General features: G+C 44.1%; 1 protein-coding gene across 2 annotated transcripts in view; it reads left to right on the top strand.

Moving 5' to 3' along the window:
* Positions 1 to 19,758, top strand: part of LOC138293502 (vitamin D3 hydroxylase-associated protein-like) — a 731,360-nt gene that overhangs the window by 215,456 nt on the left and 496,146 nt on the right. For both annotated transcript variants that reach the window (XM_069232741.1, XM_069232740.1), the window contains exon 2: positions 11,246 to 11,359. In XM_069232741.1, coding sequence (XP_069088842.1) covers positions 11,246 to 11,359 — 114 coding nt within the window. The remainder of the gene's footprint in view (positions 1 to 11,245; positions 11,360 to 19,758) is intronic.

Below are 19,758 nucleotides of genomic sequence, written 5' to 3'. Positions count from 1 at the left end.
CATACTACATATAATTTAAAAGTATACAGAGAAGAAAACGTTTGACTGGAGCAATTAAAAAAAACTCAACTACTAAGATTACTTCAAGGGGAAACAAAAGAAAACTCAGAACTGACAACAAATGTTGAGAGTATCTAAAAAGGGGCATTTATTTTAAAGGCTAGTGCAGCCCCTAGGTGGCATGCTTCTTCAGCGGGCCCATGCTTCAATTGTGCATAGCAGTACAGGTACCTTCACCTCTGTACTGATGGGGTTCTTTGTGCAGGTAAAGAGGTGACATTATATTGTGATGTAAAGGGATCCATATCTAGATGACCCGTGTTAAGTAAAAGTACTGTATTGAACACTGATACTAAAGAGAAGTCAAGGGTTCAATAAAGTAGTGAAATACAATTATTTATGTTAAATTTGAACAAAACGTTACAGGTGCACTCAAAGGTAAGATAAGATAAAAGTGGAGTCAGTCCCACTCTTCATTCTTGTCAACATTTTTCTGCTTTACGTCAAAGCCCATTGAAACGTTTAAAGGCTTTCTTCTGGCTCGTGATCAAAACTATAAATTTGTCAGACAGCAAAAAGAAGCAGGTAGCCAGAAAGATCTACTTTAACACTAGATGGCATGCAAAGTGGTGATAATGATATCTCAAATTTAACGAAACAAAAGGTAATACTGAACCTGGGAGTTTCTGGTGCAGTTGGGTAGATAATGTGTTGAAACCTAACTGAGGTGTGTCCTTGAGTAAGGGGAAGACATAGCTTAGAACAACTGAAAGGACAGTGATAATTAATAATTAATGTTGGTATGCAAATATTATCACACATATAAACTTTTGACAGTGAAAAGGTAAAATACTTTTTTCCAAATAGTAAAACACTATATTCATATGCACTCATAACAAAAGACATGATTCACAAAGAGCCTCCGCAGTTGTGACAAAGACTCCACAGTCATGGCGGAGTCTCCTCACTGATAACAGAATCTCTTCAATGAGAACTGCAGTGCGGAGACTCTGCCACGACTGCTGAGGCACTTTGTGAATCAAGCTTAGAATGTTAGTCAGAAACACTTATCCAATCTTTTGCCATTAGGTGCCTTCCTTGGGTGATACTCCAGAATAGAGCTCATGCTAAACAGCAAAGAAAATGAAATAGTGTTTTCCTGTTTAAAAACAGGAACAATAGGGTCCTATCAACCTAGTCACACCAATAACTGCAAGGGTAACCTTATGTGGGCACTGTGAGGTCTGCATATGCACTTGATCTCCTGGTAATTTATTGGTCAGTGTTTATAAAGAGACTGAGCTGAGTATGTTGCTGGATGACGATTGACATCGGCACTCTCCAGTTCTTGTCTATTGATAAAATGAGAAAACCAGTTGGTGTTTGTGAAGAAAGCGCCTGACATGATGGAATTGCTTTCTTGGCATTACATGCATTTCTAGCAAGTGGGATACTACATACAGTATTCATTTCTAAAGATGGGAAAAGTAAATTGCACCTTGTAGGTGAAGAAATGTAACAACAATATTTCTAGTGGAAATACCTAAGGAAAAGGCATCAAGTCTAATGAATAATTGAATCGCTAAGCATTTAGTGTGCGGAAGATCATCACAAATTTATACTATACATTGGTAGGTTCTCTTCTGGGCATATATGACAGGGGTTATAATTATATTCACCTGAAGGAGAGGTGGAACCCTTATTGAGTGGTAATAATCCTAGTGGTCATAGTTTGAATGGGAACAAAGTTACTGTCAGTTATTACTGTCAATGATGTGCATCAGATCATGTTATACAATAATTACCAAGTTACTTTCTCATTTAGGCTGCTCAAATGAGTGTGATATTAAACAATCAATCTTTGTTCTTTTTTGAAAGTCTAAAGGAAGCTTCTCTCTACAGGATGTTGTCAAAGAGTTTCTTGAAAGTGGTCCATTCAAGTGGTCATCTGTATAAGCTCAATAATGTGCTGTCAGTTTGTAGGAGCCCACTTACATCTATTAGTGCTTCAGTGTTCACTGAACTGAAGCTTTTCCTTTCATGTGGTCATGACAATATAAAGTAATTTGCATGGACAAGTAATCATGTAGATTTTGTTATACCTTTTGCAGTTCATAATTTGTTGATGTATTTGTGATGTGTGTCCTAAATCCAGATTGTTTACATGTTTTGTCCCTAGGCAAATTCTGTAGTTACCCAATGACCCATGACAGTGTAATCGCCATAATGTGAGTTATCCAGGAAAGTGTCTGGCAGATGTAAATCTTGTGTACTAGCATCCCTTTGAAAATTCATTCATGTTTGAAGGCAAATAATGGTTTTCCATAACTATTATTTTAAACATTGAGTGCCAGTGTTTTCTGATGGATAGTGTTAAACCTGGCATCCTTGACGTGGTCTGCCCTGTCTTTTTTTTCTGGGCACTTTACCACTACTGACCAGTGCTAAAGTGCAATGCTCCTGTGTAAAACTGTATGTGTAATTGGCATATTTGACTTACTAGTAAGTCCCTACAAAAGTGCACTAGATGTGTCTAGGGCCTGTAAATCAAATGCTACTAGTGGGCCTGCAGCACTGATTGTGCCACCCACATGAGTAGCTTTGTAAACATAGCTCAGACCTGCCACTGCAGTGTTTGTGTGTGCAGTTTTCAACTGCCAATTCGACTTGGCAAGTGTACCCACTTGCAGGCCCAAACCTTCCCTTTTTGTACATGTAAGGTACCCCTATGGTAGGCCCTTGGTAGACCCATGGGCAGGGTGCAGTTTATGTTAAAAGTGGGACATGTACTGATGTGTTTTACATGTCCTAGCAGTGAAATACTGCCAAATTTGTTTTTCACTGTTCCAAGACCTGTCTCTCTTATAGGTTAACATGGGGGCTGCCTTTAAATATCCTTAAAGTGGAATTTCCCTTTAAGAGCAGATAGAAATATGGACTTTGGGGTCTCTGAACTCACAATTTAAAAATACATCTGTTAGTGAAGTTGGTTTTTAAATTGTTAGTTTGAAAATGCCACTTTTAGAGCATAGGCATTTTCTTGCCTAAACAATTCTGTGACTCTGCCTGTTTGTGGATTCCCATTCTGGCGCACTGACAGTTGGGCTGTTTGTGACTTTCCTCTAGACAGTGACACAAAGGGACCTGGGGTGTAGCCTGCATATCCCGATGAGCCACCTGGGCTGGACTGGAGGGAGGAGTGGTCACTTACAATTGAATGGGCTGTGCCTGCTGTCACACAGTGCAGACTGCAACCCCCGGGTGTGTGTCCTGGGCCTGACCTGGGCAAGGCAGGATCCTCTAAACAACAGAGACTTTTCTTTAAAGTGGGGCAACTTCAAAGGTAGAAAGGGGTATAATTAGTGGACCCAAACCCCAGACTTTAGATTTCTTCAAGATCGCTTCTGGAACCAAGAGGAACCTCTGCCAAGGAGAAGAGCTGAGGAGAAGTGCTGCCCCTGCCTGTGACTGTGCTTTGTTGGGCTATCCTGCAGTTGTTGCTTCTGCCTGTGAAAGAGGACAAAGACTGAACTTTGTTGTGCATTCCTGCTTGAGAAGAATCTCCAAGGGCTTGAACTGAGCTTGTTTCCTGTTTTGAAGTCTCAGGGCCATCAAAGACTTCCTCTGCCAGCACCTGGACGCACCATCTTCAACGCGGCTGATAAACAACGCGCCACCAACTTTGTGACTAAAATTGACGCTCCACTTGCATCGCTGGTGGGAGATTGACGCATCGCGGCTGCTGATAACGACACAAACCCCACACAGCACAGTTTTCCAAAACTGTGAAACCGGATTTCTCACGCATCATCACTGGGCGTCAAAGTCACCCCGAACCTGCGTGGATCTTAGGTGCTCCGCCTGGAAATCGACACATCGCTCTCTTGTGAGGAAGAAACGATGCATTGCCGACCCGACTGGAGAAGAAAATGACTCACGGCCTCACTTGCGAGTAAGGAATTGATGCATCGCTGACTTTTCCAACACAATCTCGCCCATGCAGCTTTATTTTTGACACAAAACAGGTACTTTGTGTAAAATCAATGTTTCCATTGTTTTCAATGGAGTAAGACTCTTATTCTTTTGAAAATTCATATCTTGACTTTTGTATGTTGGATATTTGTCACTTTGGTCTTGTTTGATTTAGATAAATATTGTCTATTTTCCTAAACTGGTGTGGTGTCCATTTTGTAGTGTTTTCACTGTATTACTGAGTGTTGGTACAAATACTTTACACATTGCTTCTGGGATAAGCCTCCCTGCTTATGCCAAGCTACCAAGTGAGTGAGTGGGGGTTAACCAGGTGTGTTTCTCCTTTGCCCTGACTAGAGTGAGGGTCCTTGCATGGGCACGGGGTAACCTGACTGCCAACCAAAGACCCAATTTCTAACAAATATCAGAATGTTGTTAGACATATCAGGAAAGGTACTGACACAGGTTATTCATGACATTTCTGTTTTGGGATATGTCTTTAAGAGCTTATCTGTTATTATTCCTAGCACATTTTATAGCGTTGTGTGTCACATTAATAGGATACTGTTTGTATCAAAGTTTAGGAGTAAGGATTTTACCCTGTTGGATTGAGAGAAGGGCAGTCGTGTTTTTTAATCTTTAAAATTGGCTAAAGGTTAGATGTTCTCTTAAGGATCGTGTATGCTGGCTATCAAAATGTAACAGGAGTTACTGTTGGTACTTTTAGTGTAAACCCTGTCACCAAACCACTCCTCTCAAGAATACTTCAAGGTCAAGGAAAGGGTAGCAAGTACAGCTGATGCAGTTGGTGAATCTAGAATGAGGGTCTAGAGTGCTTATCCACATATAGATGACTCATCTTCATTGCCTAACCCTATGGCGAGATTACCATTAATCTAGCTCTTCCAGATCTTTATGTTGGTTTTGAAAAGTTTTATCTTGTTATTTATAAATGTAGTTTCAAAATACTGCATATACAAATATACTAAGCTTGGGGCATAGGTATTGCCTATTGAAGTCCCAACTGTTTGTAAATAATGAGTGTCCTCAAATTGAAGATAATTTTTTGTTAGAGCCAATGAAGCACATTGGATCACAAAAAAAGGTAAGAGTGATTGTAGTCCAGTCTTCCTTTCTGAAAATGTTGTCAGTACATTGCAAGCTATATTCTTTATTATTTCTATAAACCTAGGAGGTTTTCACTCCTATCTGTTTTTTTGATGAAATGTGCTTCTCTGGTTCTAACAGAGACTTCTTTTTAATTCATTTAGTTTCATGTGCATGCACAATGGCCATCTTGGACTGGTCAACAAGATAGATGCTGTGTACATACATGCATGTATGTCATGATGGGTGCAGCTCATGTACACTTATGGCACAAACCAATAGGTTGTCACTCCTGCATAAAGGCGACACATATTGGCATTGCCTATGCTTGTGTATTAATTGTATGTAATGATGGCCACAATTCTTAAATGGCCATATTAAGCTTAGATATGAGTGTGTAGTTGCCTTTGGTATCAGGTCACACTAATGTGATATTAATTTTTTTAAGAGGAGTCTAAGAATAGTTTTTTCATAGGTCCATTTGTGTCTGTTAGAAAATTGTTCAGAAAATCTCTAAGCATTATACTGTCAGTAGTGGATGACATGTGAAAGGAGTTCCCTGAAGGCCTACAATCTGCCTTGGTTTAGTTAGACCTCTTAGTGGTGTTAGATACAGTTGACCAGAATCTGTCAGATTAGTCGCCAATAGGCACATCAGGAGTTTGCGCCCACTTTGTGCACCCTTAGGGCACTTTGGTATTACAGAAGGGGCCGATAATGCTTGTTCGGTTTCTTTTTAAATACAGATGGCGCTGATGCAACATGTAGCGCCAGCTCTATCGTGAGAGGGTGTTCCATAATTTGCTTGTAAGTGTGGCCCCATGCAAATGAAGGACTCTCTTTGCCTCTGCGACCGCACAGCATTACTGATGGGTTTGCAGAGGAAAACATGCCTTTAGGAGGTGCACTGAAAGTGCAGTATAACAAGGTGGTGCACTTTACAGTGTCCTTAGTAAACGCATCCCTCTGGAGGGACAAAAGACACCCCCTTGCAGGTGGGTACAGTGACTCACTGCTGCAAGTTCACGCTGCCCTCAGAGCAGTGCATTCAACATAATAGTGCACAGTTTCCCTATTTGCACCCAGCACACCTGCTTAAAGGTATGCTGTGGCGTGAACAGGAAAAGTGTGCCCTATCTGTAATAGGCCCCTGGTGCTCATGTAAGGCACTCCAATACCTCTGGTTCAAGTTTGTGCTATATATACCTGCAAATAATAATGCTTGCAGGAAATATTTTACTTCTAAGCTGCAGAGGATACCCCCCTTAGACTTGGAGACACGGCAGCTGTGCTCCATGGTGAGCTTTGTCCACCATGGGCCGTTTCAGACTGCATGCCTAAATCTCTTTTATTGGCTGGCACTAATTCATGAAACAAATTGTGGCCACCATTATAGAACACATGGCCAAAGTTCCTTTATCCAGAAAAAATGAAAGGAGTCATAAATGGGTAGGGGAGCATCCTCTGATCCTCTTGATTAGATAGGGGGCTGCAAAGTGACCTCCAAAAAAGAAAAAAAAGCTTTTCTAAAAAGTTTATATTGCTGTTGGGTTGAAGGACCTTTACACTGGGGTTGCAGCTGCTTAGGTCTGCCAACCTACTGCAAGTTTGATAGATCCCTGTTGGGCCTTTTGTTCAGTCGCCTAACACATGAAATGCCCAAGATGTGCCCATGATGTGCCCATGAAACGTGCTTTGGGTTCCAGGTCTGTCACAATAAAGCTTGCTGTAAGTTCAAAAACCCAACAATGGGGTCCACAAGCCCTGAAAACATTAAAAATAAAGGGCCCGACCAGAGGGATTTAGTCATCCACAGTGTGTCTGGCAGAGGGACTGGCCCTAGAGACATGAGCTGAGGTGGATAGTAGCCTGCGGTGGGACAGGCACAGGTCCTGGTCATAGACCAGGGCTGAGCGCAGCTGGGGTTGGCCACCCATGGCAAGTTTGAAAACTACAGCGGGTGTGGCAAATGATTAACAAAAACAATAAAAATGGTTAAAGTAATTTCAGCAACCATACTTCCCTTACACAAATGCTGCCCCAGTGGTTCTCATCTGCATGGTTCCATAGCAGTGAACACGGCAGCAACCACATATACCATCACAGCGGGGCAAACGCAGTACTATCTGTCATAACAGCAGTATTCATAGCTGCTACATTAGTAACTAACACGGCTGTCAAGGACAACATTCACTGCCAGAACAACACCATATAAAGATCTACAGCTGTACCCACAAAAGTAACTTTAGTTGGCCCCACTGCAGTTACAACAACCATGTCCCAAATATAATTATTGCATGGACAACAGCTACACCTGACACAACATCATGAACCACGAAAGCAATAACAGCTGCCACCACGGAAGTCACAGCAGTGTCACCAGCGGCACGAACAGCAAGGATCACAGCAGCCAGTACGACAGGGGGAAGAGCAGTGATCACAACTGTAAACGTAGTAGGGTTTATAACATAGCAGCAACAACAACAGCCACAATAACTTCAAATACAGGAGGCATTTCAAAAGCAATAAAAGGGGACAAAAATTAGCTGCCATAGCTGCCATCAGACTCCAGCACAGTATCAACCACAGCTACATGCGTTGCACGCATATGAGCAGTGACATCAGCTTCTACCACAGCAGTAACCACAGCAGGGACCACAGGTGTAATTATAGCTGCTTCTATAACAGGGAAAACAACAAAGCCCAGTGCTGCCATCAGAGGAAGGTCATAAAACTGCCACAAAATCAGGGACTATAGCAGGAACCACAATTATAACTATAGCGGGCCAACAGCAGCAAATACATCTACAACCACAGCAAATATTGTAGCAACATCAGTTTTGGCAGCAGCACCCACCAGCAGCAACAACTGTCAGTAAGACAGGAACCACAGCTTGATTAAATCAATGTCATTAAAACATAACAAGCAAAATAAACAATAAATACAAATAATAAATCAAATATTATAGTTTGGCATTTTAAAAACATATTGTGACTATACAAATTCAAGTGTGGCACCATTGCATCTGTAAAAACAAGGTGGTGGATGGAATGCTTGAATTAATCTGAGCCACTGGCAATCGCTCAGGCCACAGTTTAGGCTGGACTGTCCCCATGAATAGTAGGGTCAAGACTGGTTTGCATATGTCTGGAACCAAACTGAGATGGCATGGTGGGCAAAAAAACGATGGATTGGGATGCAGCCTGAACGACTGGCAGTGGCTGAGATTAATTCAACCATGCCATCCATCACCTTGTTGTTTTTATGTTTGCGGTCCTAAGTGTGCCAGGTGTGCTCAGACGTGGGTGCCGGGCTCACTGTGCCACTGGAATCAAGCTATACCTGGCTGACGAGCCCTAACTAGGGTGCAACTGTTCCTAGGTTGCTTGTGTTTTGGTTCAGGAATTACCTGGCCTGGCAGTTCGGGCTTGACTGTTCGGCTGAGAAGCAGGGTTAAGACCGATTTGCATATGGCTCGGTCTAAATTGAGGTGGCAAGGTGGGCAAAAAATGATGGATTGGGATGTGGCCCAAGTGATTGCCAGTGGGTGGGATTAATTCAAACATTCCATCCATCTCCTTGTTGTTTTTGCATTTGCTGCCCTAAGTGCGCCAGGTATGCCCACACATGAGACCTGGGCTTACTGTACCACTGGAACTAAGCTATACCTGGCTAAAGAGCCCTAACTAGGGCAAAACCAGTCAAAGGTTGCATGAGTCTCAGTTCAGGGAGGACCTGACCTGGCAGTTTGGGCTGGACTCTTTCCATGAGGATCAGGGTCAGGACTGATTTGCATATGGCAGGGCCAAATTGAGGTGACATGGTAGGCAAAGAAATGGTGGGATGTGACACTGAGTGATTGCCAGTCACTGAAATTAATTCAATCATTGCATCCATCACCACATTGTCTTTGCCATTGCTTCTGTTGCAGCGCAATTTTTCCAGTCATGAGTGTGGAGGGGTTGTGATCTGGCTCTTCAAGTCTGATGCAGACAAAAAATAATAGGTCGCCAAACTTTATAATGCACATATGTATGAACAAGAGTGGGGAAATTACCAAGGGCTGCTATTTTGGATCAACTGCTGAAACAGTGGTGGTCAGATTGCGTACATCTTACAGAAAAAAGCCTAACCTTGAAGTGACCTTGGAGATCTTGGTGTTTGGTAAGGTAATAAGATCTTAGCTTACACAAAAAAAGAAACTCAGAAATTCTCTGAAAACCACAAAGGTTCATGTAATGCTATAGTTAGGTGTTGAAATAATATAAAAACTAATGTTTAAAAACAAATAAAATCACCTCTTATATATAGCTCACTGAGCTTATTATAATGTGGTCCCCACCATGCAATGCTAGTGATCTTACGTATTACATCTCTCATGGCATGTTAAATGACATCATTGATGACATCAGTGATGGCATCCCAAATGACACCATTGATGACATCATTGATAACGTCAATGTCAAATACAGTATAGAGTTACTGTGTTTACATGTGTGGGTGCTTAGCATAGAGATAGCATAAGCTCTGGAGACAAGTGTGGTTGTGCATGTTCAAAGTTATATAGTGCACCACCATATAAAATCACTGAAGTTTGGTGTGAAAATAGTACTCCAAGTTAACATGGTAAAAGCTCAGTGCACCTGGTATGGGTTGCAGAGGTATGTTTCAAAGTAGGTTGTGGCTGAAAGCCAAAGCTTTTTGCAAAAAATCTGGAAAGCCCACAACTTATGCTGACAATAGATTTTACATCAGTAAATATTTGGACATGTGACCCTGAGAAATAGTTGTAATACAGTGCTGTGGACAAATTATATGTACAGAGGACGTTTATAAGGTGTGGTTGTTTATTTCCAGAACTGAAGATTTTAAAGCATTGTATATTTTTGAATCATGTAGAACATATGGGTGTACCAGTTAGAGACGGTTTATCTCACACTGGGGTTATAAGCACGGCTCTAAGCCGGTATGCCATTGTGCCACTCTCAGGAATATGTGTTGTTTATTTTACCAAGCGAAGGAGGGTTGTCCATAGGACCTGGGAAAAGGTACCTTTTCAGTGGCAAATTCTTACCTGTCAACCTCATTACTTATAATTGGGGGTCATCTGAAATCTTTAACAGGGTTATACCATTAATTTTGGATGGTGTTCAAGATTTTAAAAGGGGGTGACTCCATTGAAGTGTATAAAGGCATTTTGCTCTTTAGGTGGGTGAATACTAGAACAAATGGTAACATCCACCAAATGTGGGTACCTTGACAGTTATGCTATGTGTCCAGCATGTGATGTCCTCAAATACGTCATTTGAGATATCATCAATGATGTTACCAATGATGTCATTTAACATGCCATAAGTGATATGCGAGATCATAAAGTGAATGGTGGGGCTCATAATGCTGTTAGATCAGTAAAATAAACGGTGAATGTCTTTTTTTGTTTTCAGACATTTCCATGTTTTCCATATGTGCAAAGGTACAGGATCTTGTTTTTTTATCACTGCATGTGCAGTGCAGTCTTGGTCTTGCCATGGACACTGCAGCTCAGGGAATTGGTACTTGGTGTTGTTGGGTTTCATTCAAGGTTCCAAAAGGGGGCCCTTGTGCAAATGTGGTTATACCACACAGACAATGAGCAGGTGATCGGCTTAAACTGGAGAATGACCGTCCAAATACTAACTGTGCAGCTTTGGGCACTACACGCGATCATCTACTCGGATAGTAGAACACACAGCAGATGGTAGGAGACAGGACAGCCACGAAATGAGATACTCTGTAATCTGGTTCCCATGCCTCAAGCTGTGGCACTGGCAGCAGCTGAATGCTGATAGGGATTTAGTACAAACAAATTAAACTTTTGCAGCTGGCCGCTGGCCTGATTGACAGATAAGAGAGTAGGCTGACGTCTGAGAAAGCACCTTTGTATGCCTGACAATTCAGGGGAGTGTAGTGATGTGGAAAAATTAACACATTTGTGTTACTTAAACCCTTGAAGAGTGACACTTGGCAGGGCTGACTTTATTTATCAAAATAAATATGTGATAGACATTGGTGACTGAGGATATTGCCACACCATGTGCTTGTAAGAAGGGTTGTCCTGTGAGCTGCTGTGATTTGTTGCTGCTTTAGGAGGAAGGATAACTCTGTTTGCACCCATGTTTCTTTCAGAATCCTAAAGTGGACCCTGGAACCATCCTTTCAATGTCCATGGTGGACCTGGCTGATAGCCTTCAGCGCGGATCCCTCTCCCCAGAGATCGTCCTCTATACTTACATGGGAAAGGTGAGGAAAGAAATATGGCAACTTCAATTAAGGTATCCTGTTTCTTAAGCTGTTTTGACATTTTTAACTGAAAAACGAGCTTTTCAGTCCTAAATCTTATATTTCCATTCAATAACAAGACTTTGCTGAAACCTGAAGGTGAGCATGCATTCGTTCATTTATGAATTTATAGATTTGTTTTTGTGTTGCTTTTTCCGTCCTTGACTCTTTGTGAACTCCTGTTATAAAGTAATCAATAAATGTCCGATGTATTTAAAAACTGGGGTATGCAGAGAAAACCAAATGAAACGTGCCCATTTTTCCATCATGGCTTTGACCTGTCACCCATAACATATGTGTGGAGTCGTTGCCAGCTCTGGCACAATATGGTAAAAATGTGACTACCCACCTCAAGGAATAAGCATATCTCTTGTCAGGGTGAGCCCTTAAAGTCATTATATTAACCTGCGCTGAACCTCCTAGTACCCATTAGACAGATCAAACAGCACAGATATAACTTAGGCCAATATCTAAGGTATTCATACAGCACTAAAACAGCAATGAAGTCAAAAACACCATGCAAAAAAAATCTCAAACCAAATTAGAAAAATAGAACAAAATATAACAAGCCAAAAGGTCACAAATCCAATAAGAGCAACAGGAGATATGCCTTTTTTATATATCACCAAAATGTACAAAATGCCAATGAAAGTCTATCATCACAGTAGACTGAGGCCTAAATGTGATGTCATGCTGACTGCGATGGAGTGCAAGTCAGATACACCGATCAGGTTCGTCCCAGTTAAAGAGTTTACCTTCTGTCTTTGGATCCCAACTTCTCAGGGTTTCCGGGGAAGCTCCATTGGGGCACTTCTTAGGCTCCCAAGTGCTATGGAACAGCCCTTAAAGGCCAGAACTCACTCCACCAGGGGCCACCTGCAGGGTCCAGTCCAAGCCCAGTTGCAACTGATCAACTGGGCACTTCAGGGAAGAGGCCTCTTGCAGCTTGTTGTGTCCGTGCAGGTACACAGGATGTCAGCCAACTGACCCTTAAAATCCACCTCTTTGTGCTGGGTATATGTGACAAGGTCGACTCCCTCAGGGCTCCTCTCAGGTCAGAGACAGCAAGGCCAATCCTCTTCTGTTTATCCATAAGTCAAGAAATGTGTTCTGTGCAGGTGCCTGGGGGGTGCCACATTAAAGCTTAGCCTAGTAGGGGAGTGCATTATGGTCATTACTAGTGTCCTCCCCCATCTAGAACTAAAATCCAGTTTGAAGCAGGAACTGTACTCACAACAAACCCAAGGACAGAAATCTAGTGGCACAAAAGCAGGGGATACACAAGAATTGTCCTGGCATCCCGTTTTCTCCCTTTCAATTGTGCCAAAGCTTTACTGGTGGCTGAACAGACCTGTCAGGCAGGACCTGACACTATGGTGTAAACAGAATGACCACAGCCCAAATCTTACATATTCTTTTGAGCTCAGAGGAATCATTTCTTCCCATTCAGGATCAGTCTAATGTGTGCTCCTTGGAGGAATTTCACACCTCTTCCTAGGCTACGCACACCCTGGGAATTACTGGAGAATTAATTAAAATTATCCTTCAGGCACTTTAGGCAGACAAAAGGTAACTTTTTAAAAGTTACTTTTTCTTAAAATGTATTTAAGTCTATCTTCATCACTAAACTATATTTTAATAACTATTACCAATAGTTGTGTAATGATATTTCTACATGGTCCCATTCCTGAGATACAATATTAGTTTTTTAGTCTGTACTCTGATTGTCTCCATAGGACAGTCAGGCCTACCACAGTGAAAATAGCTATTGAGCCTTTGTCACTGTTGGGACTTGGTAATATTAATCTTCTATCTATCTATCTATCTATCTATCTATCTATCTATCTATCTATCTATCTATCTATCTATCTATCTATCTATCTATCTGTCTGTCTATCTGTCTGTCTATCTGTCTATCTATCTATCTATCTATCTATCTATCTATCTATCTATCTATCTATCTATCTATCTAATCATCTTTCTATCCCACTTTTAAAAAACACGCACACTGCCTTGTGTGCTGCAAGGCATACATGGGGTTTCTTACTAATATTAAAAAAGAAGGCGTGCTCCTGTCAAAAATTGTTCTTGTGGCAGGTCGCACTGCAGGTTTTCACTGTATCAGCGGGGCTATACAGAGCATGCCTTGAGTCCTGTTTGCAGTGCTACTGTAGGAGATGGCACAAGGGGTGCTGGAGTCCACCTTTGGCATTTAACGTCTACGCACTAGGTGTACTTTTTGCACCATATGCTAGGAAGTTGTAGGCAAGTTAATTTTACGAGTCAGTATTAAGCCACTTCTGACATTTTTAAAGTGGGAACATGATCACTTCACTCCGGTTTAGCAATGATAAATTGCACAGAGTTCTACTGCCAGTACAATAAATAGGACATAACTTGGGAGGAATATAACACAAAAGATGGTAATTTCCTACTTGGGTCCCTCACCCCTAAGCAGAATGTCGGGAGATGCCATGGGAGTTCTAATTGTTAAGGTGGATAAATCTGGAAGGACCATCTTCATTGGCATGGTCACTCCCAGGACCATATTCCACTGTGAAGACCAAACCCTGTTGAGAGACTGACCATGTCAACAGTTTTGGATTCCTTCCTCATGTGTGCATGAGCCATGTGAGAGGTCTGAGTACCAAACAAGTGTGATCTCTATTTCTTCAGAGACCATACCATAGCAAATTCTTCCCTTTCAACAGCACCTCACTTTTTCTTCCGGGGTAGTCGATGTTTGCTGCTGAGTGCTACATGTTGGTCCAGGTCCTGCTCACTTAGCTGTGAAAGAAGTGGCCTAGTGCTCTTACTCATCTGTTTGAACCACAAATTCCTTGCTGATTTTTAATGCCTTGAGGACAGGCATAGTACAAAGTGCCTCCTTCAGGGTATCATCGCCTTTTGTGAAGCCTATGTCCATATCAACATTCTAGGTTGTTTCTTTGTAGTGAGTTATGTCAGGGGTACGACTACACTCCTATAGCCCTTCACAAACCTATGGTAGTAGCCTGTGATCTGGGTCTTGGAAGGCTCCCAGGCTATGATGGACTGGATTTTGGGTTGGAGAGCTTTATGTGTCCTCCGCCAACTTGGTGACCCAGGCACACCTCAGGGCCCTGCCCTGTCTGGCACTTAAAAGTCAGGTTCGCCTGTTGCAGACCTGATGCAATTTGTGGAGGTGTACCAGGTGATCTTTCCAGCTATAGAAGAAGACTGCAATGTCATCCAAGTAGACAGAACTGCACTCCCTCTTCCCAGCCAGGAACTGAAAGCCCATCCTCTAGAAGGTGGCAGAGTCATTTTTCAATCCAAAGGGCATGAACAGGAAGTAGAAATGCCTCTCTGAGGTAAAGGATGCTGATCCCTCCTTTGCACCCTACTTACGGCAGTCTGCCCGTACCCTGACAAGTCAAAGGTACTGAGGAACTTGGCAGCCCCTGAGCTCATGTGCCCTGGGTATGAGGTGTGTATCAGTCTTGGTGACTTTGACTTTGAGTATCCTGTATTTAGCACAGTACAGTGCGGAGGGGCTACCCGGTAGAACAGCCTTTGGTACCAAGTCCATGAGACTGGGCAAGGAACTACTGGAGGACGGAGCATTTTAGACACCTCGGGCCACATGTAGCAAACTCCGAGATTGCGACTTGGAAATTGCGAGTCTGTCCGACTCGCAATTTCCGAGTTGCAATCTCGGATGCAGAACGGTGTCTCAGACACCGTCTGCGACTCGCTATGGGGTCGCAAAGACCCACCTCATCAATATTCATGAGGTGGGTGGCATTTTGCAACCCCATATCGAGTCCCTGCACTCACAGGGATGGTGGCCTGTTGAAGTCAGCAGACCTCCATGTCTGTGACTGCTTTTTAAATAAAGCAGTTTTTTTTTTTCATTTTGCAGCCCGTTTTCCTTAAAGGAAAACGAGTTGCAAAATGAAAAAAATACCGAAACCATTTGGTTTAGTTTTTTCAGAGTAGGCAGTGGTCCATAGGACCACTGCCTGCTCTGAAAAAATATTTTTGGCGACATTCACAAAGGGGAAGGGGTCCCATGGGGACCCCTTCCCTTTTGCGAATGAGTTACCACCAGTGTGACATTCGCGTCACAAAGCAATTCTGAATTACGATGGGAGTCGCAAATAGGAAGGGAACACCCCTTCCTATTTGCGAGTCGCATTCACAAATTGCGAGTCAGTACCGACTCGCACTTTGTGAATGAGCATCGCGTTAGGCCATGCAAACGGCTTCCTACATCTGGCCCCTCATTTTTTATTCTACCTCTCACCTTGCCTGAGAGCACGTACATGCTATTTTTAACTGACATCCTGGCCCTGTGACTATTTCATGGGCAAACCAGTTGATGAGCTGTAAGGTCAGTAAGAACAGAGAGGCAAAATGTCCCAGTAACTGGTGTCACCACCTCTCTTGCTCTTCTGTCAGAGTTTGAGAGAGGACTGCTCCTTCCAATGAGACATCTTGCATGACAGGAGATCTGGGAGTGGTTCACTTTCCTCCTCTTCTCCATAATCTATCACTGTGTGCATAGTTATCTTGGGCCTCTCAAAGTGGAGCTTGAGACAGTTTACATGTAGGGCCCTCAAAGGGTTTCTGGGAGTCTGAAGGCCCATGAGGTAGGTGACCTCACTCTTTTCCTCCTTGACTTCGGAGGGCCCAGTCTGCCAGTCCTGGAGGGCCCGGGGCTGCTAGGGCTCCATTACTCACACTTATTGGCCAGGTTAATACTCTCCCAGATTGTCCTTCTGGTTGTACCGCTGCTAAATCATTTTCTGGCTGGCCTCAAAATTCTGGTTGGCATTTTTTATGTATTGCCTCATCTTGGACCATATGCCCTAATATATATAGTCCACAACGTCCTGTGAAGGTTTCCTGGGGATTTTATCCGACCCCTCCTTTACCTGACTCAGAGGTCCTCTCATGTGGCGGCCAAAGAGAAGTTAAAAGGGGCTAAAACCCACTCTCTTCTGCAGGACATCTCTGAAGGCAGACAGCAGGCATGGGATCCCACTTTTATCGTAACAGCTCAAATAGGCCTGTAATCAAGCCTTTTAGGGTCTTCTTAAAACTTTCATAAGCCCATTGGTCTGGGGATGATAGGGCATGAAGAACCTGTAGGGAACCCCGTACTCACCCCACATGGACTTCATGTATGCTGACATGAAACTTGTTTCCTGCTTAGGAAATCCCACTAAGATAAATATTCCCATCAGTGCCCTAGCCACCAGAGGCACAGTCACTGCTCGTAGTGGGCATGGCCTTAGTGTACCGGATGGCATGGTCCAACAACTCCAGGCTGTATTAGGGTAAAGAGGGTGACAATGCCCACCCCTGCCATCTCAAAGGGGATCCCACTAAATGGATGTTTGGAGGAGACCCTCTTGCTGTCTAGTGTGCATGGTCATATGTAGGACACCATACTGCATGCCCAACTTTACTGACAATTTCTTTAAATTAATATGCAGCCTTGGTATCTCATATAACCAATTTGAAGCATTTCTGAGGACCGGCACTGCAGATAGTAATGCCTGCCTAAGTACCTTCTGCAACTGAAGCAGGGTGAATCTCCAGGAAATGGCTAATACTCTCTGCAAAACATGCCCAGTTCTCCAATCCCTTTGTTGAACAGACTTCTATTTTTCTTTTTTTTAACTTGACATAGACGCCCATGATGTACATGCCCTAGAACGTTCTCAAATGACGCGGCCTTACTCTAAACGCACTCCATGGAGCTCAATCATGAAATGAAAGCTGAAAAGCTCAGCTTCGCCAGTTTGAGAGACAGTGCCATAAGATCTATGGCACTTTAGTAAGAGAATGTTCAACAGAGGGTTTCAGGAAGTATAAAAGCTTGCAACCTGGGGAAAATGTAGACGATGGCGTCTTTACTTCTCACTTCTTAGTTCAGTTTCCTTAGCAGGTTAATAACTGACAGGTCACAGGTGGGGTAACACTTAGCCGGCAGACAAACACTCAAACAGGAAAACTTAGATCAGATCCCACAGATAGGCACAGCAACACCGCAGTGGTCTCCGGAGATTTACCCCACTGAAACACAAATGGCCAGAGGGATGCATGTGTTCACAAAATACCATAAACATAGATGCTGCATGTAGCTGTGGACACTTAACCAATCAGGACACAGCTCACTGCACTTGCAGTGACCACGTGCCCCTGAGGCCAGACATCTGGACACGTACTCGCTGGCCCACATTGTGTGCACTCCAGGTCTGGGCCCACCTTCATTTACGATCTTGAAACTATATTTGTGACTCCATGACAACGGTGTGCGTTTTTACCAAGAAAGGAATGTTTCTTATTGTTTTATTGTACTCAGAGAATGTATAAAAACCTGATTCAATCCAATGAATGTTGAGTATCATTCCTCAGACCCCGGTTCTGTAACTGCTCTCAAGGCCATAATGTTTAATTAAATGAACCGTTCCTGTTGTTGCAGATGCCTCTTGTTTTTTAAGGTAAATTCTCATTCAAGCGACAGAGCATCAGGAGCTTGCTTGATATGCTGGATTGTTTCCCGTTCCATATGAATGTACATATGTTGGAATTGAGTTGGGTGATGTCCATTGCAGGGTTCGACATAGGGTTGGTCTGAAAAAGATAAAGAAGTCTGTGGAGGATGTTTATCTGAAAGATATTGATGCCCATGGGGAGTGGCCGACAAGATGGCCTATCCGCAGTGCTGAGCATCAGCTCCTGGCCCGACTTCAAAAATCTTTATCAAGCCGGTCTGGCAGACCCTGTGACTCCTTCCCAGTTGTGGGGCACATGCAATGCAGTTTTTGCATCATTGCCCCTAGTGCTCATCCATAGATCGGGGAAACTTCGCTGGGGAGAAGTGCATCACTAGCCCGACCACAGGAGCGGAGGCCTGGATGAGGCTTACGCCCTATGGCCAAATGCAGCCAGGATAGCACTGGGGGCTGCAACTTCAGCCTGGACACAATGGCTGAACAGTGAGTCACGCTGCTGAAGAAGGGGCTTTCTCCCCATTCCCCCCCTGTGCAGAATGCTCCTGCAGCAATTCAGGAGCATGCAGGGAGGGGGGTCACTGTTTTGTGCCTAGGCCCCCTTGCTTTCCGGAGTGCACAGATCAAAACCGGTGCCTGGAGACACTGAAAGGCACGTGTTCCAGGGCATGAGAGCCCAGCCAGCCCAGCCAAGAGGGAGAGGTCCCTGTGCACCCGGGACCCCTGAAGAGAGATGCATGGTGGGCATACTGCTCTGACCCCCTGGCCAAGTTGGAATAGTCATAGCGGATTGGAGTGTGCCCACAGCAGGTGCGAAGCTTCTGGAGGCCTGCACAGCAAGATGACATGACTGGGTCGGGTTGATGCCTGGCCGCAAGAGGAGGCGGGCCTACAGGAAGTCGGCCATGATCTGACCCACGGAGGTGGCTGTGGTGTGAGGTGTTTTGTGCCAGGCCCAGCAGGCAGTGGTAAGCTTGGGGGTACTAGCAGACAGTGCCTAATCGAGACCGCACTAAGTGGACAATTGCTGTGGGGAGCTCAGTGGTGCCCCCCTCTTTGCAAAAACAACAGAAGGCATCAGAGTTGTCAGAAACCACTCCGCAGACATATGCGGACCCCATAGGGACAGGTCTTTCAAGCTCCAGATGAAGCAGGGGCTGTGCCTGGGAAGAGGCATAAGTGGACTGCCCTGCCTGCCGCCCCCTTGCTGCCCAGTCGCTGAACAGTTGCAGGGGGTGAGGCGGCACAGGGAGCACATGTGAGATTGACCATTGGGCCCCAACTGTCAGCCCATCACGACCGACACACAGGTTCCCCATGGCCAGCTGGGGGTTCCTGGACGCTGCCCAGTAATCACAGGTCCTACTTGAGAGCCACATAGACATACTGCTCGCTGACTCGATTGTACCTGGATGTGTCTATCCCCCTCCTGTGGACATGGGGGGGGTGCCGCCTGCTGGAGCACCACGAGGAAGTTAACACCACCAACTTGTGGCAGGATGGCCCCGGTGGGTAGTGCAGCAGATGGCAGCGATGGAAGGACCCGGCAGCTTTGCTGAGGGGAGGACTCAGATATCTGTACCTGATAAGTACATACCCAGCAAATGCTTTGCTATGGCCCATTAGGCACCATGGGCAAGGACAGAGCACCCAGTGGAAACACAAATTGACCAATTCACAACCCCAGGAACTGGTGAAGGCCCATCAACAGTTGGAACTGATAAACAGCTGGACCCGTAGGAACCAGCGTGGCTCTGATCTTAGCAGCTATTGAGGCATCAAACTCAGTGGCACAGGTGAAGATCGAAGCGAAAGCACTGGTTTCAACCTACTGAGAACAGATCTGGTAAGGTG

Source organism: Pleurodeles waltl, chromosome 4_2, assembly GCF_031143425.1.
Source record: "Pleurodeles waltl isolate 20211129_DDA chromosome 4_2, aPleWal1.hap1.20221129, whole genome shotgun sequence".
In the NCBI taxonomy this organism is placed as follows: Eukaryota; Metazoa; Chordata; class Amphibia; order Caudata; family Salamandridae; genus Pleurodeles; species Pleurodeles waltl.
This window is presented reverse-complemented; position numbering and strand designations above follow the sequence as displayed.